The 25,178-nt window shown below is 55.4% G+C and overlaps 1 protein-coding gene across 2 annotated transcripts in view; it reads left to right on the forward strand.

Moving 5' to 3' along the window:
- Positions 1-25,178, forward strand: part of PDE2A (phosphodiesterase 2A) — a 67,675-nt gene continuing 42,497 nt past the window's right edge. The window contains exons 1-2 of one of the 2 annotated variants that reach the window (XM_017894470.1): positions 7-190; positions 11,345-11,406. In XM_017894470.1, the coding sequence (XP_017749959.1) occupies positions 172-190; positions 11,345-11,406 (81 nt within the window). In that variant the 5' untranslated portion in view covers positions 7-171. Of the gene's footprint in view, positions 191-11,344; positions 11,407-25,178 lie in introns of both variants that reach the window. The other variant, XM_017894469.1, reaches the window with a different exon arrangement.

Genomic DNA, 25,178 nt, shown 5'->3' on the forward strand with positions numbered 1-25,178 from the left:
GAAGCTGTCGCGGACGCGCTGACCGAGCGCAGCGGCCGGGCCGGCGGGCGGGCGGGCGGCTGCGAGCATGGTCCTGGTGCTGCACCACATCCTCATCGCTGTTGTCCAATTCCTCAGGCGGGGCCAGCAGGTCTTCCTCAAGCCGGACGAGCCGCCGCCGCCGCCGCAGCCATGCGCCGACAGCCTGCAGGTAGGGGGGCCCCGCGCTGGGCACCAGGAGAACGGGGTGTCCGGCGAGCGCCGGGCCGGGTCCGCCCGCCCCTAAGCCCCCGAACCCTTCTCAGGGAGGAGACCCCTCCTCTAGTTCTGAATTCTACTCCTGTGCTGGGACGGCAGCGCAGACCAAGAGCCCTTGAAGCCCCGGCTCTCAGTCCAAACGTCACCCCAGACTCTGAACTCCTTTCGGATCCGGGGCTCCACCCCAAGCACTGAGCTTCCAGTCCACGGTGGAACTGCAGTGCACACTGAGAGCTCTGCCCAAGCCTCAAATTTCTTTTCCTTAGATTAGTGGGGACCCCTGCCCACGCCTCGGAACCTTCACCATATATGTGGGACTCCGGGCACACCTGGACCACCTGAACCCCCAGCTGTCCTCCAGGACCCCACCTCAGAGCCGGCCTCACCCCAAGCCCCAAACCTCCATTCCACAGCCTCAACTGGACACCGCTCAGATTCCCACCCAAACATCTGGACTTCAGTGCTCAGCCTGGACCCTACCCCAGAGTGCAAATCTGTCCTTCCATCAGGGCTTCACTGGCCTCCTCTGTGGGACCCACTCCTCTATCCCTTCCCTCCCTCCTGTGTTGGAGATCTCCAAGCCTTTCCTCGTGGGGGGCCCCTCCTTTTGTTCCTCTCCAGGTACAGTGGTCCCACTTTATTCTCTGGGCTTCTCTGGTTTCTCTTCAAGTGTTTCTGGGCTCTCTAATTTGGTCTATTGCCCCATGTGCCCACCTCTCTTGGTCTATCTTGGTCTCTCTCATTTCTCTAGGTCTCTATCTTTGTTTTGGGGTTTCTTTCTGCAGCCATCCCTTCCTCTTGTATCTACCTCTGCTTTGCGGTGAGGAGGGGCAGGCTCAGAGAGCAGGGCTAGTGTCCCTGGTACCCCCCGCATCCCATGTTCTCAGGCATGGCATGGTGTGGGCTCACGTGGAAGGGCCTGAACGTGGAGTGTGCTGCCCTCAGGCGGTGCCCAGGGGTCTGAGGTGGTGGGGGGATGATGTAGCGGGCACTGGCTTTTGTAACTTATAAAGCCCCTCATCCCAGCTGCCTTGGTCTTGATGGGGGCGGCTAGGGCTTGAGATAGGGAAGAGTAGACTGCAATCTGGTGTCAGTCACCTGCGGTGGGATGTGTCCAGGCTGGGTGGGTCTAGAGTGTATGTGTTTGTGTGAGTGTTCCTCTGTGTGTGCAGCACGGGCTGGGTTGCATGTGTTGTGTGTGTCTTGTGTGTAACCTTGTGTGTTGTACCATGTATGAATGTGTCATCGAGAGTGGGATTATTTGTGGGGAGATTATGGGAAGTGTCGGAATTGTGGGTCTATGGCATTGTGTGCTATGTGTGGCTGGGGAGGCAGTGTTGTGGCTGTGGAGTGGTAACTGGGTGTGTGGCTGTTGTGTGTGTAGAGAACTTGTGTGTATGTGGCTGTATGTCTGTCATTGCACAGTGGAGTTGTAGAGGCAGCTTGCATACAGGGCTCTATATGTAGTTGTGTATGTTACTGGCTGTTGTGTGTGGCCAGGAAGGGTCACTGCAGGGGTCTGATGGTTTCCAGTGGGTCTCTTGTCAGAGAGGAGTTGGGGCAAGGGGTTGCTGTGTGTGCCAATATGTTTGCAGCCTAGGTGGCTGGCTTAGAGTCACTATGGCACATCTTGGGATTGCTTGGGGAATATATCTATTAGGACCTGAGTGCTGGTGTTTGAGTGTCATGTGTCTGTGTGGTGGCTGCTCCTGTGATTCTGGACAGGAAAGGGTTGCAGGCAGGGCTGAGGGGTCTGAGGTGAGGAGCCAGTTGACAAGTGTGTGAGTGTGTGTGTGTGCATGCATGTACGTGTGCATATGGGAGTGGGGTGAGGTGGGAGGAGGCAGTGGGCCAGCAGGGCTGTCTATGCTAAGGGGCTGTGTGTGCCCACAAACGTGTGACATTAAGTGTGCACATTATCTATGCAGGCTGTGTCTGCATGTGTCTCTGTGTCTAGGTGGTGTGCATGTTGAATTTAATTGGATGCATATGCCTGTGGTTGGGGAGGTGAGAGGTGTGTGAGGTGCGTAGTGGGAGACGGTGTGAGTGTGGTGTGAAGTGAGGGTGTGTGAGCTGTGACTTTTTGGTGTGACGTGTGGATTATGTGATCTTTTCTCCCCGTGAGCTGTGTGTGTGTGGTGAGGAGTGAGTGGGGGATGGACAGTGAGCTGGCGGTGTGTGTGTTGGGGGTGTTGAGGACTGTAGAATGTGCTGCGGTGGGAGTGTGTGCATGAGGTGTGTGTGAGGAATGAAGTCTGTAACATTTGAGGCGTGTGGAATGTAGCGGGTGTCCCCATAAATGTCTGTATAGTGACGCATGTGTGCAGGAGGGCTTGGCTGCCATCCTGTCCTTGCTCCCCTCCTGATCAGGTCCCTAGAGATGCCCTGGAATGTTCTCCATGCCCCCCCAACCCCAGCTGCCCCTACCCTTTGCCCTTCATCCTCCTTGCCTTGACCAAGTCCTTTGTTTTGGGTTTCCGGTGGAGCAGGCGCTGGACAGGCGGGCGGCAGGCGATGTCGCGGTCTGGGAACCTTTGTTCTTTTCCTCTTAGTTTGACTGGTGTTTGGGGCCCCTGTTTGGAGGAGGGTGTGGAGAGGATGCACGAGGCAGCAAGGTCACTGTGTTTACTACACCTCTTCGTGCTCCGCAGAAGGGAGGCGTGCGGCGCAGGCGGTGAGGCCTGGGTGGTGTCTTTGGTGGCGCCTCTTGGTATAAGAAGAGCTTGGGCTGGGCTTGGAGTTTGCCAGCTCTGCAGTCTTAGTCCATGGTGGCCCAGCGCCCTTCCTGGCTTATGTCAGCGGGCTGAGCAGCCGAGCAGCCAAGCACCCGCTTCTCCAGGTTCACCTCCTCTCGCCCCTTCTCTGCGTGGCTGCAGCCCCTGGAGACAACCAGGAAGACCTCGATTTAGCTCTATTTGTGTTCACTCCAGGTCAGATGGAGGAGAAATAGTCCCCGTCCTCACAGAGATACTTATCTGAAAGGAGAAAGCTATTCACACCTTTGGGGACCCTCTACTCTGACGCATTCTGTAGGGGATGCAGTCTGTAGGGGGATCGAGGTCATACCTTCCAGAGAGAGCTGTGGGAAAACCCTACTGAGCCACCTCCCAGCAGGTGCTTGAGAGAAGAAACATCCAAGATTCCTTGAGATTGGAAGGCTCAGAGAAGTCTGAGTCAGTCAGGGAAGGGGCTGGGGTCGATGCCACAGTGTCACACTCCAGAAGGTTCTCTGAAATGAATAGACTTGAGCTGGACCTTGAAGGGGGTGTTGGAGTGGGCAGAGAAATGCAGCCTGGGGCTAAGGAAGGTTGTAGCCTGACTGGCAAAAGGGATCTTGCTGACCATTCCCCAGGCAACACTGTCTGGCTTTGGGTAGCCATCCCTGGGCCTCCAGCCTTCTCAAGCTTTCATGGTACCTTTTTTATCCCATTGCCTTTGGCTGGAATTATCTTCATCATCACTGACACTGTCATCTTCATCATCTTTTATGCAGTTCTTTCCAAATTCCAAGGTCCTTTCACAAATGTCTCATTTAGCAGATTAACTCATGCAATTGTCTAAAAGTCTTTATGGAACACCTGCTATGTACCAGACAGGCACAGTTTTAAGTGCCGGGGTCATGGTGGTGACCAAACTGGCCTCATGGAGCTCTTACCTTCTGTGTCCAGACATGCTGTCAGTCGCCCACCCTTTTGTATTTCCCCCAGTCTGGGGCGCCTGGTTCTGTGGGGCTCCGCATGTACACCCTCTGGTGCTGGGGTCTGGCTCCTACCAGAATGTGAGCTCTACAGAGGCTGGGCCTGAGTCTCTCCTCTACCCACCATGTGTGTCCTGAGCTGGGTCTGGCAGAGTCCAGATGCTCACACTTATCATCAGATGACCGGAACTACCCTGTAGGGTTGGCAGCCCAGCTCCGTCTAGGGAAACTAGGGTCCAGCGGAAGAGGGGACTCAAGGCAGCATCTCATCAGGCCCTTCTTTTACCAGTAGCTCCAGAGACCAAGAGGGGTCAGGTGACTGATGCAGGTCTCACAGCAGGGTGGCAGGGCTGGTGTCAGAAGACAGCACTTCTTGCTGCCAGGTTGGGCTCTGGCCCCAGCACCATGCTGCTCTCTGGCTGGCCTCCGTGCTGCCTGCGGCGGGTAAACGATTATTAATGACCCCCCTGGCAAGGAGACAGGAAATGTTTCCCAGCCACAGCTGGGGACCTGCTCCCTGCCAGCCCCAGCTATCCATACCTGCCCTGACCATGGCGTCAGTGCTGATGTTATCTTCGTTCTGCCTCAGTCTTCTTTGCTCCTTCTGCCCATCCCCCCACCTTCCTGATCTTGACATCCTAAGGGTAAATGACGACACCCTAAGGGTAAATGATGAGAAGGTACAGAGCTTTCTTTTCCATATCCCTGTCCCTCACCACTTTCTCCAACCTGACTCATCTCTACCTTCTTCCTTTTCCCACGCCAGCCAGAAGTAGCTCTTCCTCCAGGAAGGCTTCTCTGAATGCACAGCCAGCTCCTCCAGTGGCCACTACCCTGGGCCCGAGGCACTGAGTCCCCCTCATTGCAGACTCTAGTCCTCCACTGATGATTTGCTCTGATGGTCTTAGGGCTGGCCTGGGAACTTCCTGAAGCCTGTCACTAACTGCTGCCTTAGGACTGACATGTGGAGGGTCCTCCCAGATGCCACCTCCAGGAAGTCTCCAGTTTCACCCAGCCCAGGGATTCTTACCTCCTTTGAGCACTCTGGCCTTCCTGTCTGAGTTACACATGTATACTTCCAGGACTTCCTAGGTGGACATTGGTGAACACCTGCTATGTGCCCAGCAGAGAGGGTGGGAAGAGATGAGCAGGATGCAGGCCTTAAAATCCCCACACATTCCCCCAAGCCTGAGCAATGTTGCATCAGCCCCATGGCAGGTGGCACAGACCTGGGTACTAGGGCTGGGGGCGGGGAGGTGGGGAAGCAGAGAGTGATGTTGGTAGAGTGTGTGGTGAGGGCAACGAAGGAGATAAACTCAGGGGCCATGGTAATATAAAGCAGAGACCCCTATTTCAGCCCAGAGAGGGAGGGAGGGGCACGTTGGGGAGCTTCCAGGAGGAAACAAATCTAGACTGAGAGCTAAGGGTCAAGCCAGGAGAAAGTTCTGGACAGAGGGGACAACAAACCTTCTGGTTATTATGAAGGTCTGTTTGTGGCAGACAAGGAGGAGAGCCTGTGGCAGCACCACTCCATGGAGCAGGCCCCTGGGTGCCAGGCGTCTGGGTCCAGGGTATGGGAGTGGTGAAGCTGGCCCAGCAAGATGGTGCAGGACTTGTAAGCCATGTTAAGGACCGCGGACTTGTTCTGGAGGGAAATTGACCCTTGGGAAGAGTTGAGGGAAGAGATATGACAGATCAGATCTGCATGTTCGGGAGCTCCCTGGACCATGGTGTGGAGACTGAGGGGGAGGCTGGTGTGGCCCAGGTAAAGGGGGTGATGAGGCCTGGACAGGGAAATGGCTAAAGAATGTAGGGGAGGGAATGGAGTGGCCAGGGCTGGTGGAGGGAGCTGGCCAGCTGTAGACATGAAGGTCAAGGGAGGAGAATGCTGCCCCACCCAGGTGTCTGGGTGGGTTTTGTGCAGTCTCTGAGAGGTATAGGAGGGAAGACAGGGGTTAGTAGCAGATGCCTGGGCCTGTGTCAGGGCTCTTTAAAGACCAAAAGGTCTTGGAAAAGCCTCCAAGGAGGTCATGAGCTTTGAGGTTAAAGAGAGACCTGAAGCCCACTCAGGGCTTCTATAGCCTCACCTGTAACATGGGGAACTCGGGATCTGCCCTGGGCAAAGAGTGTTCAGAATTCAATAATCAAAACAATCTGTGGAATATAATACTTAATAAAATTCAAATCCAAAAATGTCTGAGTACATTCCAAAATGAGTAAAAATGTAAATTTATGAAAATGCTAAACATACGTGATTGTTCTAATGTAAATTGTAAACCTCAGCTGCTTCCCAAAACTTTGGATCAGGCTCCCTTGAAGCTGCTGCCTCTGATGTGGCTACCCCCTGTGGCTTCAGGACCTTCCTGTTCAGCTCCCTTGAGAGGAGCCAGCAGGGCCCCTCCTCTGCAGAGCCTGTACTCTGGCTGGTGGCTTCAGGGGGCAGGCATTCTGCCTTTCCTGTCCCCCACCCTAAGGGAGTTGGCCTTGCATGCCTCCCATCCATGGTTGCCTCTACTGGGGGCTGCCACTGGGAGACAGGAAGGGCATGGGAGTTGCAGGAGCTCAGGGTAAGAGGGGCCGAGAGCTCGTGGTATGGAGGGGGAGCGGGAAGGTAGGGTGGCCAGAAGAATGGAGAGGGCGGGAAGTGAGAGCAAAGGGAGACAGGCAGAGCTGAAGAGCGGTATCACCCCAACATCAATACTGGTATTTCAGAATAGAAAAAGCTGTGCCATTTCCAGAAACATCATAATGTTGAAGTCCAATCTTGCAGTCTCTGAGCTGGGCATTGCTTGGCCCCCACTCTCCAGTATTCTTGCATGAGACCATTTTTCTGGGCTGCATTTTCTCACTTGTAAGAGGAGAAGTTGAGGGTCAATATCTCCCAGCGATATATGAGCTCTAGCTCTAGAGTATAGGATTTTGAGAATCTGGAATTGTCAGTCTGTGGGGTTCTAACTGGGACAATTCTAGCATTCCTTGACTCTCAGCTCCCAGCCAGGGCTGTGTGGATGCGTGGTTGTGTGATTCCGACATTCTGAGACTTTAAGATGCTGAGGCTCTAGGAGCTAGAGATACGGACATTCTGTGAATCTAGGATTCTAGGATTTGATGGTTTGATGATTCAATGGTTCTAAATGGGGCTGCTGGGAAGAGCTGCAACCACCTGCCTTGTTAATGTCAATGTTCAGTTATTAAAAACATAACAAGAAGCAATGGAGACAGATAGCTCAGAATGGTGGGCGCTCCCTCCACTCCCAGTGAGGGAGGACAGGAGAAGTTGGGCTGGCCTTAGAGGAGAATAGAGACCTTTACAACCTGGGTCACATAGGCTGTTTCTCCTGTCACAACAGAACTGGTGTGTGTACATTCGAGAGACCTGGCACTCTCAAAGCTTGCAGAGTAAGGGGCTCATTTCCTTCAACACTGGCCTCTATTCCTTAACCATTTCAGACTGGGCGGAGAGAGGGGTTGCTACCCTTTCCAAAGTTTCTGGGCAGAAATGGCGGCAGTGGAGGAAGGAGAGGCCTGCTTACCCCTGCCCCTTCCCTGACAGCCTGAGGGGGGAAAACAGGACATGAATACTTCCTGGACACAGACATGGAAATGCATGAAACCCTGCCTGCGAGGGCCCCGCGTCCATAGGGCTCAAACAAGGGCAGAGGCCAGGACAGCCAGTGGGGTCCTGTCAGCACCCTCTCAGTACAGGCTGAGGAGGGAAGACCCTGTTCTTGCCCCAAGGGTGGCAGTGAGAAGGGGTCAAGGAAGGGAGTCCCAGGTCAGGCATCGAAAGTGCTGACAGGTCCTCCCCTGTGTGTGAGGCCACAGTCCAGCCTCGCAGAAGGCCAGCCCAGCTGTCCAGTGTTTCACTGCCTCCTGGGTCCTTTCTATGCCTCAGCACCCAGGCCAGAGTTGGGGAGGGGTCCAGGCTGCAGGGGAGGGTTTCCTTCCAGAGTGCCCACCTCGATAGATCCTTAGAAGCCCAGTACCACTGCACAGGTCCAAGGGCTTTCCCTGCCTGGTAGGTTCACAGACCAAAGCTGGCCCTGATCACACAGCAAAACGGGGCCTGAAATCAGGCTTCCTGATTCCCAGTCCTGGGTGTTCGTTGTTGCCCACAACCTCCCCCACTTCCCCTGGGACACCTGAGGGGCAGGAGTGGAGGCGGGACTCAGGTTAGGGAGCAGAGCCTCTGTCCATCACCCCTCCGTCTTCCTCCTCCCACAGGCCAGAAGCAGGTGTGGTGGTGACAGCTGCCCCCAGTCCTCCACAAGGCTCCATTGTCTCCGGCAGGGAGCCCCTCCCCAGCTGCAGGCCCGAAATGTGCCTCCCTGGGCCCTCCTGTCGTGACCACCCGCTTCCTCCTGCTGCTCCTTCCCTGGTCTCATCTGCACTTGCCCTCGGGCCCTCCCCATCCCTGTGAGGTCTCCATCTGTGGCTCTCTCTGGGTTTAAGCCTCTCTCCAGTGAAAGTTAGATTTGGAAGGGCCCTGGGGGATCACCAAGTCCAACCCTTTTATTCTTCCGATGAGGAGGCCAGCTCAGAGAAAGGAAGGTCCTGTCCAAAGCTGCACAGTAGGCTGGGGCACAGCCCAGTGCCGTGCTCCCTTCAGCGCTGGGTCATGGGTGCACCCTGCCCTTGGCATCAGGCGTCCAGGGTTTGAGGACTGACTGTGATGATCAGCACTAAGCACACAGGCACCTACAGAAACGTGGTGGGGGGCTTCTCTCCTCAGCCCTTCTTCACAGCCCTGAGCTGCCCTCCCTTCCCCTTCTTTGCCCAGCTCCTCTCTCCTTCACTGCTGTCTGCTGACTCCTGCCTCTGGCAGACACTGTCCTTGGGATACAGACTAGAGCTCAGGCCTCCATGACTGGGATGCACACCCATGCGCTCAGACACAGACCCGCAGACATATGCAAGCGTATCACGGGGTCTATAAATCCCAGCTGAAAACTGGTCAGACCATCAGGAGGCCACCCTGGAACCCAGTGTCCTCCTCTTCCTGTCAGGCCTCACACACCTCCTCTGGGAAGCCCCTTAGGACCCCTGAAGACTGTCTTCATCCAACTAGCCCCTTTGTGACAACTGAACTCTGTGAGCCTAGGTTCCTCCTGTGACTCAAAGGGCAAGGCTGAGTCCCCCCTTCAGTCCTGGGGCCACTCCTTCAGTGTCTCCAGGAGGGGTTCAGCTTCCTGTTGCTGGGTGGGGAGAGCCCTGAGGTCCCCACAGGACGTGGGACAATGGGGAGGAGGTGACAGATGAGAGGCTAACTCTTCCCTAAAGCAGACTCTACCCTCCCCTGACCTCCCTGGCTGGTGGCTTGGACACAGCCCTGGCCTGTTGGCCCCTTAGGACTAGGGTCCTGGTCTGACCCCACAGTGCGGAGGTCTGGGAATCAGAAGCCCTGGTTCTCCAGCAGCAGTTCTCTAACTGGCGGCTAGGGAGTCCAGGCCTCCAGGGCACTGGTAGGTTATTGGCGGGTTGGTGCAGATTCCAGTGTCCAGGAGGGGTGAGCTGAACTTCTGTGGCCTGGGGGGCCTGTGTATAAGAGATAGGAGAGTGGTAAACACAGGCTGGGTGGGATTATGGGGAGCTGGGAATACCTAGCTGAGACTCCCCTCATCCTAGCCACTTTCTCCACACTTAAAATTGGCTGGAGGGGGAACCAGAAATTGGGTGGGGTTGGGGAGGGACAGGAGCCAGCAGCCCGCCTCCACCTCGGGGCAGTGCCTCTGCTGGGGGGCAGGAACCTGTCCTGGGAGTGGTGGGAGGCCTGAGAGGGGAGCTGGATTCTGCCGTGAAACTGGCACTCCCTCCTGTCAGGGGAGGGGAGGGGCTGTCCCTGGCTGCTCAGCAGGTGGCCCATCTGGCTGTGGGTGGAAAAGAGGACTCAGGCTTTGTGGATACAAGGGACGGCCCTGGGGTCAGGCACTTATCTCAACCCTCGTCATTTCCTCTGCCGGACACAGCTGGGTGAGTGGGGTCATTGCACAGAGGGAAGGAACAGGCCAGGGCCAATACATACCAGGCCCTACAGGAGAGTCAGGCACATGGGTGACCTCACCACACCCTGGGCTGCAGTCAGTACCTCATAGAGGCCCAGCCACACACCACAGTCACTGCAGGAGATGGCCACACCTAGACCATCACACCACACACAGACCAAGTCTCCCCAGGTGACACTCAGGCCCAGCTGCAGGCGCAGCTAAGAGGGAAGACCCTGCAGGAAAAAGGGACACGTGGGACAACCAGGCACCCTGCCTCGGCCACACCACAAGCCTCCGCACACCAGGTGCAGCTCCTGTCACCCCTACGGTCAACCCAAGGAGAGCCAGAGATTCCAGCAGTCGTGGGCAGGCATCCAGTGCCCAGGCGAGAAGAGGGGGACACCAGCAGGGAACCCAGAACCTCCTCCATACCAGACTGTGCCCTCCCCCCAGCTCACAGAAGGAGCGCCTCAGGCTGTTTATTTCCTAGCAGGGACTAGCAGGGATGGGTGTCTCATCCCCCTCCCCCTCCCAGTCCCCACCACACGATGCTGAAGCTGCCAAATCAAATCAGCCCCTGCACCCGCGCCAGGCTGGCATGGCGGCCAGCAGCTGACGGGAACGAAGCCAGGCTCAGAATATCCCGCCGCCTGTCCGATGCCTGGCTAGGCTTGTTGGGTGGGGGTGGGGAGGGGCAGCAGCCTGGCAGCCAGGCCCTAGGCAGTGCCCCTCAGAGAGGCTGGGGGTTTGGAATGCCACGGGATGGTGGGCTTCTGGAGAACGAGTGAGCAGGTCCCTGTTGTGTCTCCAGGCTGCTGTGGCAATGTCTCCACTGCCAGCATTCCGGGAGCTGTGGAAGCGGTGCCGGTGGGATACAGGCTAGGGGGTCTGATCCCAGTCCAGATGATTGGGTGCCAGGCTGGGGCAGGGGCTCCCACATGCGCTCACATTCATTTGAGACTCACAACACCTGGCCTGGAAGCCCCTTGGTTGTCTGTGAGTAAAGGCCCAAATCACTGTGGAGGCCCAGTGACTATGTGAGGTGGACATTATGGATCCCATTTTACAGATAGGGAAACTGAGGCTTAGAGAGGGCTAGTGGAGCTCCCTGGAGAGAAGCAGAAGTGGAGGAGGCCTCAGAAAGAGTAAAGAGGTGGTCATTTCCACTCCTTAGGAGCCCTAAGTGGAAAGAAGGAATATGGCTCTGTCCTCAGAGTCAAGGAACAGAGAATATGGCAGAGCCAGAGGTGCCTATGGGAAGCAGAGAATAAGGAGGGAGTCTGGGGAGAGAGCAAGGTGCAAGCGGGCAAGGCGTCCTGGAGGAGGGGGCCATCCATGGGCCTGCTGGGGGCTAATGGGAGGGCAGGCTAGGGAGAAGGGGAGAAGGCCTGGCCGGCCTCAGCCCCTGACCTTCTTGTCTCTGCAGCCAGCCTGGACCCCCTTGCAAAGGAGCCAGGACCCCCAGGGAATAGAGACGACCGACTGGAGGTGAGAGCTCAGTGGAGGGAGAAGTGGGTGGGCTTGAGGGGGTGGGGCGCAGACTGAAGATCAGTCTGAGTGGTGCCCTCCCCCTTGGGAGGACGGGGAGGCTGGAGTCACATCCCAGCCCCAGCCCTCCAGACTAGGACCACCCCCATATCAAGGCCATCTCCCCTCACCCCATATATCCCCAGCCTGGAAGTCCTCCCATGAGGATTCCTCCTCCCAACTCACCTGGGAGTCACTCCAGACTACTCCCTTGTCCTCCCCACTCTCACCCAACAATTCCCTGTTGATTCTCTGCCCTGAGTATTTCCCGAGTTCCTCTCCTCTCCATTCCACCGCCTGTTTGGGTCCAGGCCCCCTCAACTCTCCCCTGGGTCACTCACTGGCTGCTTGCTTTCAGTTTCCCCCATCCTCCACGTGGCCACCAGGAGGATCTTTCTAATGCACAGACCTGAACTTGTCACTCTCTTGCCCCAGAATCCTCCATACTCCCCATCCCCATGTCCCCCTCTGCAACCCCAGCCTGGCCATTGTCCCCCTTCATCCATTGCTGCCTCCCCCAAACTATTCCCGCTGGCCTCTTCCCCCCTCAGCTTCCTAAATCCTTCGGGGATCAGCTCTAGCCTCCTCTCCTCTGGGAAGTCCTCTCTACCCCTTGACCATGGGACCAAGCTCGCTCATGCTCCCTCCTCTGAGCTCTCCTGCCCTGGCAGTCAGATGCTGGGGTGCTCTGCTGTCTGTCGCCCACTGTGCTGTGCCACGAGCACCCTGTTTTCTCCATCACGTGACTCTGTATGTGTGTCTGCCTTGCCTTCTCTGCACTGTGAGCTCCCTGAGCCTGGGGACTATGCTTTCTTCATTCCTGAACCTTCTACCACTCTTGGATGGGTACCGGTGCAGCGCTCAGCCCGCGCATTTCCTGCCCTATGAGGGGTGCCATCCCCACCCCCCAACCATGCCTTCCTTCCCTGTGAGGAGTGCCTCATAGGAATCTTCAGTGCTCAAAGGGGCCTTGACGAGCAAACAAGGTGGGCTGCTGATGTTGAAGATCGGCACAGAGGAGGGTGTGTGTGTGTGTGTGTGTGTGAACTGGACCCACAGCCAGAACAGCAAGAGTCTGCCCAGGCCCGGCTGAGAGGGAGAGGAAGATGCTGCTTCTATCAGTGTGTGCCAGGAGCCTTTGACACCCCCCTTGTTTAATTCTTACAACATCCCTATGAGGTAGGGGCTGCCATTATTCCTGTTTCACATTTGGGGAAGCTGAGGCCCAGAGGGGTCATGCAGTGAGTGAATTGGAACAGAGCTAGGAGTGGAGCCTAGAGGTGTCTCAGGCTCGAGGCTCACTCTTTCCCGGCCCCTGAGTAAGATGGTGCCCACACAGGGCCTGGTGCACAGGAGGGGCTCAGCACAGGTTCCCAGCTGGGACACAGGGCCAAGACATGAGAATGTGCCTCCAATTGGGACTGGGCCCTGCTGCTGGGAGCTGGCAAAGGGAGATGGGAGGGGAGGGCCTGGAAAGCCATTATTAATTTATTTACTGCCATGGCATTCCCCATGGGGCGGGGCTCCCCCCAGAGCTGGGACAGATGGTGTTCCTGGGAGCCTGCAGTGTCTCAGCAGCCTCAGCCACATGCCAGGAAAGACTAGATTTGTCATCCACCCAGGGAGCCATGAGAGGAGGGGTTTGGCGAAGCTGAGACCCTCCTGGGCAACCAGGGCTGTGCCCCGAGGGAAGGAGTGTGGCTCCAGGCTCCCTGCTCTGCCTCTGGGGCAGCCCCTGCTGCCTAGGCCGTAGGTCTGCCCTCTGCAGGTTCAAGTTCTGCTCCTTGTTCAGCTCCACCGGCCTCGTCCTTCCCATGAAGCTTCCCTGGGTCGGCCCCACCTGTTCCTACCCCTGTATTCTCTCTGCCTTTCCTTGAGCTGGGTCCTGCTGCCTCCTCCCTCTGACCGAGGATCCGGAGCCATGAGCTCCTCAGCCCTCAGCTCTGTCCTGACCCCATCCCCACACGTATCCCAAAAACAGTTAGTGTCTGCCTGGGCTCTTGGCAGGGCCTGCTGGATTTCTGGGTTCTGCCAGCACCCCACCCGAGTGTCCAGGTCTATACTCAACCCTGCTGGGAAGAGAAGGGCTGCCTGAGGGGATGCTCCCAACATTGAGAGGGCAAGACTGGAGAGAGTGGGGACCTGAGGGCATTGCTCAGACCATAGGGACAGCTGGAGAGAAAAGGGACTGGGGAGCCTGAGGGGCCCTATTGTCAGGGTGGAGCTGGGAAGCCAAGATGGCCTCATATAGTGGACAAGTCACGGGGTCAGATGAGCACAGGTTCAAGTCCCAACTCCCTTGCTTCCTAGGTGTGTGGCCTTGTGCCTGCCACTTAACCAGCCTGAACGTCAGTCTCCTCACCTGCCAGGCAGGGATAAGAACCTCTATCATGGCCGGGCACAGTGGCTCATGCCTGTAATCCCAGCACTTTGGGAGACTGAGGCGGGCGGATCACAAGGTCAGGAGATCAAGACCATCCTGGCTAACATGGTGAGACCCTGTCTCTACTAAAAATACAAAAAATTAGCTGGGTGTGGTGGCAGGTGCCTGTGGTCCCAGCTACTCGGGAAGTTGAGGCAGGAGAATGGCATGAACCCGGGAGGCAGAGCTTGCAGTGAGCCGAGATCGCGCCACTGCACTCCAGCCTGGGCAACAGAGCGAGACTCTGTCTCAAAGAAAAAAAAAAAAAAAAGAACCTCTATCATTATTGGACGTAATCACTGTTATTCGACATTACCACAACAGAGCTGTTGGGAGAAGTTACAAAACCTGTATGTGTGGGGTGCCTGGCGCAGGCCTGGCACATGGCAGGTCCTTGGGGAGAGTTAGCCTCCTCCCTGTTCCCTCAAGGGTGCCATCCTTAGAGCCAGGACTAGGCTGTACCCCTGTGAGACAGGGTGCTCTGCAGAGCTGGGCTGAGGCTTATAGAAGTTCTATGGGCATGGCATGCTCTCCTGGCACTGGCTGGGTAGCAGCCAAGAGAGCAGAGCTGCCAGCACCCAACCCCACCAAGCAAGCATGTGTTCAGCACACCCTCCTGGGATGGTTCCCTAGCCCCTGTGCCAGCAGCTGGCTTGGAGGAGGGGCTCTTCCAGCTCAGCCTGGCATCCTCCTTCAGGGCCAGGCCTCCGCGTCATTACTGCCTCTCTGAAAGTTGGGGCTGGGGCCGTTCAAGTTGGTGAACTGACTCAAGTTGGTGAGTCAATGCCCTCTTTGTGATGGCTCTCAGGGCCCAGGTGGGGGCTTGGGAGCCCTAGCTGGGGTGGGGGCATGGGGAGAGGCAGACGTGAATGAGGGCACTGTCGTCCACAATAAGTACCGAAATGCACCGCCCAACACCGGCTCCTCTATTGCTGCCCTTGGGACAAAGACCACACCCCTTGGCAGGGCACTGCTGGCCTTGCCTGCTGGGTCCCCTCATGTCCCCTCATGCCCTGAGACATCCAGCGCTCCAGCCACATTGTTGTGTTCACTCCCAGCACACAGCAGCTCCTCCTGCCTCCCTGCCTTTGCTCACACTGACCACCTGTCTGGAACATCTTTCCTTTCTTTCTCCACCTACTCTCTTTTCAAGGCCCAGATGAAATGTCACCTCCTTTGTGACGTTCTCTCAGACTAGTCCCTCCACCTCAGGCCGAGCCAGTCTCCTCCCTTCCCCGGGCACTCACAGTTCCCATTTCCCTGAGCCCACAGTTGGGAAACCTGTTACCCCACATGGTGCTATGGGTAATGTGTCCTTCCCCATGGGATTGTAAACACCCAGGAAACAGAGACTGAGGCTGAGTCTTCTTTGTCTCTCTTGGGCCCATATGGTGCCTGGTAAAGGCCTGGTATACAGTAGATGGTCAATAAATACTTCTTGAATGAACAAGAGTGGCCGTGAGTAGGGCTGGAGTAGTTCCAAGAAGGGGCGCAGTTGGGTTGGGTGGTCTTGGAGACTTGGAGGAGGCAACCTTGGAACTTTGAAGGATGGAGAGGGTGAAGGGCACTGACCAAAGAAGCCAGAGAGCAGCTAGGCAGTCAGAGAGGTCCGTGAGGTCAGCTTCTGACACCAGCAGCTAAGGACAACCAGGACGAGAACAGGACTGGGAACAAGCAGATAGAGGAGCCTGGAGCAAGGACTCAGCCCCAGAGGGGTCTGCAGGAGACTGGCTCATGCTCAGAACCCAGCTCCAAAATGCTCTGCCTGTGAGTCCTGGGCTGAGGAAGTCTTGGTGCCAGAGTCAAGGTGAGGCTGAGGCCACCAGTGAATATGTGGGCCCAGCTGCGGGGGTAGCACTAGTCAGGGGCAGGAGCCAGGCTGGAGGGGGTATTGCCATTGCTGCTGCGGGTGCATCAGGGCTTCACTGGGGAAGGAGCAGCTTGTGCGAGAGTGTGGGCAGGAGTGGGAGGGGAGAAGGCTCTGAATATAGGAGAATAGCTTACCAGCAAGGAGCCCTGGGGTGAGGCTGGAGGGGCCGCAGTGGAGGCAGCACTTTTCAGCTTACCTAACATTCTCGAGTGAGTGCTCCTAACTGCCAGATGGGCTGCCTCCTCCTGGATTCTGCACATCAGGAGCCAGTGGCCTCTACAATGTCCCATGGCCCCAAGGGAGTGGATGCCAACAAGTTGGCCATAGCATCTGGCATCCATGGGGGTCCTGAGGCCCTGCCACTTGTCTGTGCCCACCTGTCTGGCTGCACGGGCCCGGGGCGTGCAGGGACCTGGGGCCGGGGAGGCGGTCTCAGCTACCACTCCAGCCTGTCTCTCTGCCTGCCCATCCACTGCCCACATCCCTGGCTGACTAAGCAAAGACAGAGATGGGCATCTCAGGTCCTGCCATCAGAGAAACCTAGTCCAAAGGAGGAGGCATCAAGCACGAGGGACTTATACCCAGAGAAGACACACACTGAGACCAGGCCAGGCTCACAGGCAGGCCTAGGCCCAGGGAGGGCCAGCTCTGTCAATGACCTGGAGTTGAGACTTAGGGAAAGGCAGGAGCTAGCTCAGAGGCGCAGGCAGGTCGATGGCAGTGCCCAGGCCAGATGCTGTGGCCCAGGGCTGAGGTTCCTCCAGCTGGCTCCGCCCCCCCACAGTCCCGCCTGGCCTTTGGCTGTAAACACTGAGAGAACAAGTTCCGTTTCCCGGGAAATATTTATCTTAGGCTGTGTGAGAAGCGTGTGCACTGGCCTCCATATGTCCTTCCTGCAGACTGACTGGGGCAGAAGGAGAGGGGGCTTGGCAGCGCCCTTTTTGGGGGCTGTCCATGGGGCTAGGAGGGAAGGGTGTGCCAGAGGCCCCTGCCTAGAGCCTGAGTTCGAGTGCTGGCTGAGGGAGAGGTGGGAGCAGATGAGAGAGAAGCCTGTTTTCTCCAAACCCCACAGATGTCCTCCGCCTCTCTCACATTCCTTTCTTCTTCCTGGTCCATCCTGTCTCCTCCAGGTTCCGGCTCCAGCCTGGTGTCCCCTCCTCAGGCTGCCTTTTCCTCCTCCTCCTCCTCCCTGTTTCCTGGCTCTCAACCGCTTCGTCTGGGAAGTCTTCCTCAACTTTAAACCCTCGAACCCTTGTCCTCTGCCCTCCATCTCCCACTCCTCAGGCTTCCAGCAGCTTCATGTGGAGCTCTGTAGATCAGCATTGGGCTGGTCCTGTCCTCCAGTTGTTCAGCCACTGTAACAGCTTTGTGCAGGCTGCCCTGGAGCCCTGTTCTGGGAAGCACAGGCCTGGACACCCTGGGACTGGGTCAGAGCCCAGAGCTGATCTCCTCTATCCATCCCAGCAGAGCCAGCACCAGTGCAGACACATGGGGTATCCAGGTTGGTGGACTGGGGGAGGATGGAAAGTCCCATGGATCCAGCCAGAATATTAGAGTGGGGAGGCAGAGGGCCCAGGGTTCCTGCTGGCCAGCCGCTGGGCTTAGGGGTGTGTATCCCAGACAGGCCAGGCCTGCCGGGGGCCCTGACAACAGGAAATCCTTGAAGGAACAAGCAGAGGCTGAGGAATCTGAGCACAACAACAGGAAACAGCCGTGACACGGGGCAACAGCCCTGGCGACTGCCCAGTGGGGTGGGGACGAGGGGCCGAGCCTGTGGGACCCAGGGTAATGCCAAGAGGGACAGTGAGACACTGTGGGACAGGGGGCATTCTGCACGTGTGACACGGAGCTTATGACATGTAATATCTAGTATGTGACCATGATCACAGGGTACTGTGTGGTGTGTGGGTGAGTCACTGAGTATGTGACACTGGATGTGAGGCACTCTATGATAGCAGATGTGTACACAGTGGCTGTGCCATCAAGTGTGTGACACTGTGACACTGTGTGATATTGATTGTGTGATGCTGATACCAAGTGTGTGACATTGCACATTGCCTGCTACCACTTATGTGACACTGAAAGTGACAATGAGCACATGGAGAGTGTGACTCCATGAGAATCAAATACAGAAACATGAGCAAATGATGCTGCAGTAGGAGGTATGGTCCTGAGTCTGTGGCTCGAGTGTCTGACACTGAATTGTGACACTGAGTGTGTCCCAAACATATGATCTAGTGAGGCTGAGTGTGCAAAGGAGTGACATGGAGTGATAGCAAGTGTGTGGAAGTGGGCGTGTGATGCTGTGTGACCCTGGGCCTGACATTACATGTGTGATACTCTGTAATAGTTGTGACAGTATGCAGTGTGCACACACAACACTGTGTTGGACACTGTCATGGGAAGGCACCGATGGGTTCAGGCAGGAAAGTAACACCGTCCAAAGGATGGTTTTAAAAGATTGCTCTGGCCAGGTGCAGTGGCTCACACCTATAATCCCAGCACTTTGGGAGGCTGAGCCGGTTGGATCACCTGAGGTCAGGAGTTCAAGACCAGCCTGGTGAAACCCCGTCTCTACTAAAAATACAAAAATTAGCCAGGCGTGGTGGCAGGTGCCTGTAATCCCAGCTACTCGGGAGGTTGAGACAGGAGAATCACTTGAACCCGGGAGGCAGAGGTTGCAGTGAGCCAAGATTGCACCATTGCACTCCAGCCTGGGTGATGAGTGAAACTCCACCTCAAAAAAAAAAAGAAAAGAAAAGAAAAAGAATACTCGGGCTGCAGAGTATGTATGTGTGCGAGTGTGCATGGTGCGTGGCAGGGGAGGGGAGATAAGTTAGGGGGAGGCAGATAGGAGGTGGGCAGAGCAATTGGAGGCTCCTGCAGCTGCCCACGCAGGAGATGGTGGTGCCTGTGCTAATGGAATGGCAGAAGAGTTAGAGATATGGAGCAACTTTGGAGATATTTGAAAGTAGAAATGACAGAACTTGCTGATAAATGAGAAGATGAGCAAGAGGGGAAACCAGAGAACAATTTCCAGGGTTCTGGCTTGAAGAACCAAGCGATGGATGGTGGAGATGTTTCTGAGATGGGCAAAGGCAAGTGGGAGGGTCAGCACTAGTGGGGTGGGAAGACAAGGAGGCAGAAATTGAGTGAACTGTTTTGGACATGTTAAGGGAAGCATCCAGATGAAGGTGTGCAGTGGGCAGCGGGGCCAGGCTGGGGATACACCTGGGAGTCGACAGGCATGGGGGTTTGTTAAGGTCGTGGACCTGGCTCAGATAATGGAGAAAGGGAGCTTGGCAACAGAAAAGGTGGGGACTGAGGACCAAGCCTTAAACCCTGCGTGTTCCATTGTCTAGAGGCCGGGGAGGTGAGAAGGAGCAGCAATGAGACAGAGGAGGAGGGCTAGGGAGGCAGAGGAGACCAAGGGTGTGAAGTCAGAAGCCAAGCCGGCAAAGAGGCTCAAGTGGGAGGGAGGGACGGTGTGTGGTTGGTGCTGGCCCACAGGCAAGATGGGAACTAGAAGATTGTGCTGTGCTGGGCCCTGTGGGTGAGTCAGGCTAATGGGAGCCATTTCAGTGATGTGCTGGCGCCAGAAGTCAGACTGGCCTGTGTGGGACAGTCAGGGAGGTGAAGACGTGAGCCTGCAGAGCCCTTTGGAGATGTTGGGCTGTGAGGGCTGCAGAGAAGGACATGGTCGCTGAAAAGGGACATTACATTTTTTTATTATGGATGATTTTAAGCAGACACAATACCAGAGAGAATAATATAGGAAACTGCCATATACTCATCACTCCAGTTCAACAGTTGCTGGGATTTGGCCTCATTTCTTCCTCTCTTCCCCACTACCTGTTCTTTCATTTTTCTTTGCTTAAGCTTAAATTTTTTTTAAATTGTGGTAAAATGTACATAACCTAAACTTTACCATCATAACCATTTCTAAGTGTACAGTTCAGTTGTGGTAGGTACATTCACACAGTTTTGCAACCAATCTTCAGAATTCTTTCTTCTTCTCAAACTGAAACTCTGCACCTATTAAACAACAGCCCCCTATCCTCCTCTGTCTCCAGCTTCTGGCACCCACTATTCTACTTTCTCTCTCTATGACTTGGACTACTCTAGATACTCCAGGTAATTGGAATCATGTGGCATTTGTCTTTCTGTGACTGGCTTTTAAGTTTACTTAGCATAACGTCCTCAAGTTTTACCCATGTTGCAGCATGCGACAGGATTTCCTTCCTTTTTATGGCCACATAATATTCCAGTGTATGGACAGATCACATCTGTCCAGCACCGGACACTTGGGTTGCTTTCACATTTTGGCTATTGTGAATAATGCTGCTATGAATGTAAGTGTACGGATATCTCTTCAAGATCCTGCTTCCAATTCTTTCAGATGTATACCTAGAAGTAGGCTTGCTGGATCATACAGCCATTCTATTTTTTGGTTTTTGAGGAACTGCTGTACTGTTTTCTGTACCTTTTTACATTCTCACGGACAGTTTCTCCACATCCTTGCCAAAATGTGTTATTTTCTGTTTTTTTTTTTTTAAATGGTAGCCATCCTAATGGGTATGAGGTGACATTTCATTGTGGTTTTGATTTGCATTTCCCTAATTATTAGTGAAGTTGAGCATGTTTTCATGTGTTGGTTGGCCACTTGTATATCTTCTTTGGAAAAATGTTGATTCAAGTCCTTTGCCCACTTAAAACATTGGGTTGTTTACTTTTTTGTTATTGTTGAATTGTAGTTCTTTATATATTCCAGATATTACCTCTTTATCAGATAAAAGCTTTGCAAATATTTTTCTCCCATTTCATGGGTTGCTTTGCTGAAATATTTTAAAGCAAATCCCAGACGTGATGTCATCTCACCAAAGGTAGACTTTTTTTTTTTTTTTTTTGTTGGGGTGGCTTTCCGGTGAAGACTGAAAAACCTGCTAGACAAATTCTAAAATAGATGAAACGTTGGATTTTTGTTTTTTAAGGCTAGGAGGACCTGGATGATGCTGAGATGTAACAGTGACACAGAGCCAGTGTGGAACTGTGTCTGGTGCTGTGTGAGGGTGACATGGTGGCTTTGGGAACATGGGTGCAGCACTGAAAATATAGGAGACTCCGAGTGAGGGTGACAGTGAGAGATTACTGTATGTGTGGCCCTGTGACAACCAGTGATGTGGGACAGTGGGATGCTGGGGACACTGAAATGACTGTGTGTCACCAAGCAGGTGGGACCTGTTCTGTGAAGGCCACAGGGATCATGTCTCCTTGCGTCGTCCTGGTTGATGAGTGTGACATAGTGCAGGACTCTGCATAACAGTGAGAGGGACTGAAGCTGTGCTATAGGTGACAGGGCTGCATGTGATTCAGGTGGGCTCAGCCCCAGCCCCAGTTGCTGAGCATGGGAGGGAGCATGAACATTGTAGGGTAGATGAGGAGAAACATTGAATGGGGACAGAAATGGTGTCTGTGCCCAGATGCGAGCTCCTCTCTTCTCTGAATACCAGGAAGGCTTCCTAGAGGCAGGATGTGGGCATTTCAGCAGGATGTCATAGGTGCTGATTAAGAGCAGGGCCGTGGTGTCAGACAGCCCTGTCTAGGCTCTGACATTCAGCAAGTCATTTTATCTCTTGAGCCTCAATTTCCTCAAGTATAAAATGGGGGCTCTTGGGAGGATTACATGAAGCAGTGCTCCAATGCATGCAGTCTCTGGCACTTGGTAAATGCTCTATGGCCTCTTGGGGAGCAGCAACCTCAACACCTGCATCCCAGGCCCCCAAATAACAGGAGCACCAGCAGGAGCACAGTCAGGGTGTGCTGAGTGAGGCGTCCTCTTTTCTTATACCCACAGTCCTCCTCTCTCCCTCTCCCCAACTTCTGTCCCCTGCTTGGTGTTGTCAGCGATACCCCCTCCCGCCCACTCACTCCTGCCCCCTCCTCTCCCCTGCCATCCTTACCACTGTACTGTCAGCCTCCAGCCCAGGCTCCTGCAGCCTCATTCAATTAGGCTGATGCAATTTGCTCGAGAAAAAGTCCCATAATTTGGTTAATCACACCAGTGGGGGATCTGGCCCCAGTCGGGAGGGTGGGGGTGGATAGGAGTTCATACCCACAGCTGAGGCTAGGTGTCGAAGTTCCTGTCTTTTGGGACCTTTACCTGCTTTCTTGGGCTACTTTCAGGAGCCAACAGAGTCCAAAGCTTGGGTCTTCTCAAACCCAGCTACAGAGGCCTTGAAACAGAAGCCTGGACTTCCTGGGTTCGCTTGTATCCCTGGGAGGGTCCCTGCTGCTCTCTGGGCCTCAGTCTCCCTTTCCAAAATGGGGTGGAACTGGGGGTGTCTCAGAGGCCCCAGTTTGCCTAGCTCTGCATCTCAGCTCTGGTCAGTCCCCCTTGTGGCTTCTGAAGGGCCTTCTCCTGGGCCTTGGGGAGGGAGCGCTGAGGGGTAGGTGGAGAGGAGTGGGCCCCAGGGAAGTGAGGAGGGTTAAGTATCCTCAGAGTCTCATCTGGAATGTGTCTACCCCAGTCCTATAATCAGAGACCCTCTAGTTCCAGGCTGCACAACCTGAAGGTGGGGCAGGAAGAAAGGAAGCTGCCCTTTCTTGGTCACCTGCAAGGCCAAAGCCTCTTAACCATGCAGGCTATACCTTGCACAGGAGCTCCAGCAGAGGTGGGGTGGCGCTCAAGCTGAGCCCGCGCTCCCTCACCAAGCCTTTCCCCTCAGGCCCGCATCTACCCAGAGCATTGGGGCCCTTCCTTTCTAATGTGCACACAGGTGCCCCAGCCTCCTGCTGGCAGTCAGCTTAGGCAAGGTTTGACGGCTCAGTTTAATCTTCTCAGCAGCTCTGGGGGAAGGGACCATTTTTATGGATGAGGAACTGATCCCAGGAAGGTCCAAAGACTTGTCCAGTACATATGGTGTGTGGCAGGGCAGGCAGATGAGCCCGCACCTGAGGGAGGCAATGGGAGAAGTGACAGGGGTGCACAGAGGAGAATTAGACCCTCTCAGATTCCACCACTCTCAGCCACACATTCACTCACCATTTGGAGACAAGACTAACCACCCGCTAGTGCATTCACAGCTCCACAGACAGCCACACACTCACTACACCACTGTCACATGGACACCAATGACCCGAATCACATAGGCATAGTTGCAGGCCCACATGGTCACTCCCACGTGCAGATGGCCAGTGCACACACATAGACACGGGTACTCACACATGTTTACACTCTTACAACTCATGTGGGTTACAGATTCCCACAGAAACACAGACCTACATACTTCACACGGACATTCTCCCAGTGACCCAGGGAACATAGTCTGCCATGATCATGTGATGGCCTGTAGGGACTCGCCACGGTGGACCATTAATGGGCAGGCTGCACACTTAGGTCGCCAGCAAAGTGGGAGTTCTGCTTTGCTGGTGACCTAAGAGAAGAGGTCAGTTTTGATAAGTGTATCCAGAATTTTGCAGTCAGAAAAACCACACAAAAACTATTTTAATTTTCATTTCCAAGATAAAATTTAGTTTGAATTGTATAGAGGGTCCGAGGGTCTGGTGGGAGGGCATCATCCTCTTTTCAAGGCTTTAGGGGTCTAAGGGACCCATGGATTTACAACAGTCCCACAAGATATCCCAGGCGGACATATTTACCCAGACCAGTGTATGCGTCTGTGTGTGTGTGTGCACTGCGTGCATCTCATGCTGGCTCCCAGATCTTCGGGATGTGAGGAAGGAAAGTAGGAGAGGTTCCAGAGACTCCGGATGTTTGTTCTCTGGCTTCCTGGGCCCTCCAAAGGAAAATAACTCTGGATGCCAGCCTGCCTGCCTGGCTGGCTGGGTGGAAAAGTGGGCCGTGTTGGGAGGTGGGCTATATTGGGAGGTGGGCTGTGTGAGAGCCTGCCTCAGCCCCTGTGGCCCCGCTGACCGGGACCCTGTGTAATGAGGCAGAGTGACTAAGGCCCATGGCCAGCGTTCCATGGGCTCATAGGCCCATCGCCTCCCCTCTCTGGGGCTTGGCGCTCTCATCTGAAGAATGGAGGCAGGGAGGAGGTGAGACTGGATGGGCTTTCCCCTGGAGACTGATTAGAGAGACAGAGACTCAGGGCCAGAGTCCAGAAAACACAGCCAAAGCTGGGGAGGGCACATGAAGGGGGCAAAGCAGGTCTGGGTTCAGGGGAGTGCGTGGGGCCCCAGAGCCTGCCGTGTTTCCACCAACTCTTTCCTTCACTGGAGGAGGGCTCTGTGCCTTGGTGCCTCATGTGCCCAGGGCCCTGTGGCTCAACCTGTTGCTTGCTCTGTGAGGAGGATGGGAGAGGGATGACAGTCCCAGTGATAGGTGGAGGACAAGACCAGGGGAGAGGGTTGGGGGCTTCTGGAGGGCCAGAGCAGGAAGAACAGGAGAGAAGAGAAGACACCACAGTGCAGGAAATGGAGGAGCAAAGGCTTGGAGTGGGGAGGCTGGAGGGTTGCAGGGAATCAGGCTGGGGCACTGCAAAGAGGCCTGAGGCCAGAACAGGAAGAGCCTGGATGGAGGGAGTGAGCAGCCCCTCACCCTTAGCCCCTTGATGAGGTAAGATGACTGCGAGCCCTGCTCCAGGCTGTGTGCTGAGCATTTTGCTTGGAGCCTGTCACTCTGGAGGAGGGGAGGGGGTGTTCCCAGGAGCTATGACAGTCTTGTGCAAGGGAGGGACAGGGTCACATTTACGTTTAACAAAGCACTGCACTGGGAGAGAGGAGCTGAGGGACCACCTGGGGAGCATGGTGACTGGGACCCCAGAGGCCAGGCGTGCCCCAGATGGACCCCACTCAGAAGATTGCTTATCCCTTAGCCCTTATAGAAGGGCTATTTTTAGGAACAATAAAAGTGCTCATACATTCCTGCAGGGGCAGGGAGAGGGAAGGGGGCAGGAGTCAGTGCAGAGGAAGAGGGCGGACCCCTCTCTTCCCCCAACTCTGCCTTGGTCTTCAGGGGCTTCTCCTCAGGGGCTTCCCTAGCCAGCCCTGCCTCTCCAGCCCCCACCTGTCCCTGGGGTTCCCTTCCAGCTCTTATGTCTGTCCCTCTGCTTCTGAATTAGTCCTTGTTCTGACCCGTCTCTCTTTCTCATACTTCCACTTTCCCCCTCCCCCCGGGGTTTGGGGAACAGCTGGGATGGGCCAAGCTCTGATGAGAGAGCCAAATACAGTCATAGGACAAAGCAGCGGGAGGCTGTGGGACACACACATGCCGCAGAGCACAGATACAGAGAGGTGACCGGGCACACAGAGAGGCAGCCAAGCACCCAGGGAGGCTGAGAGGCAGGGAGAAGACGCGCTGGGACAGTCAGGGAGAGTCCCAGAGCAGGCATCACTGGGCAGCCAGCCACTGTGCTCTGCTCTCTGTCTTGTCCCTACGGAGACCAGCATGGCTGGGCTTGCCCCCCGTCCACCCCACCA

The sequence above is a fragment of the Rhinopithecus bieti genome, unplaced genomic scaffold (assembly GCF_001698545.2).
Source record: "Rhinopithecus bieti isolate Rb0 unplaced genomic scaffold, ASM169854v2 scaffold_21412, whole genome shotgun sequence".
NCBI classification, from domain to species: domain Eukaryota; kingdom Metazoa; phylum Chordata; class Mammalia; order Primates; family Cercopithecidae; genus Rhinopithecus; species Rhinopithecus bieti.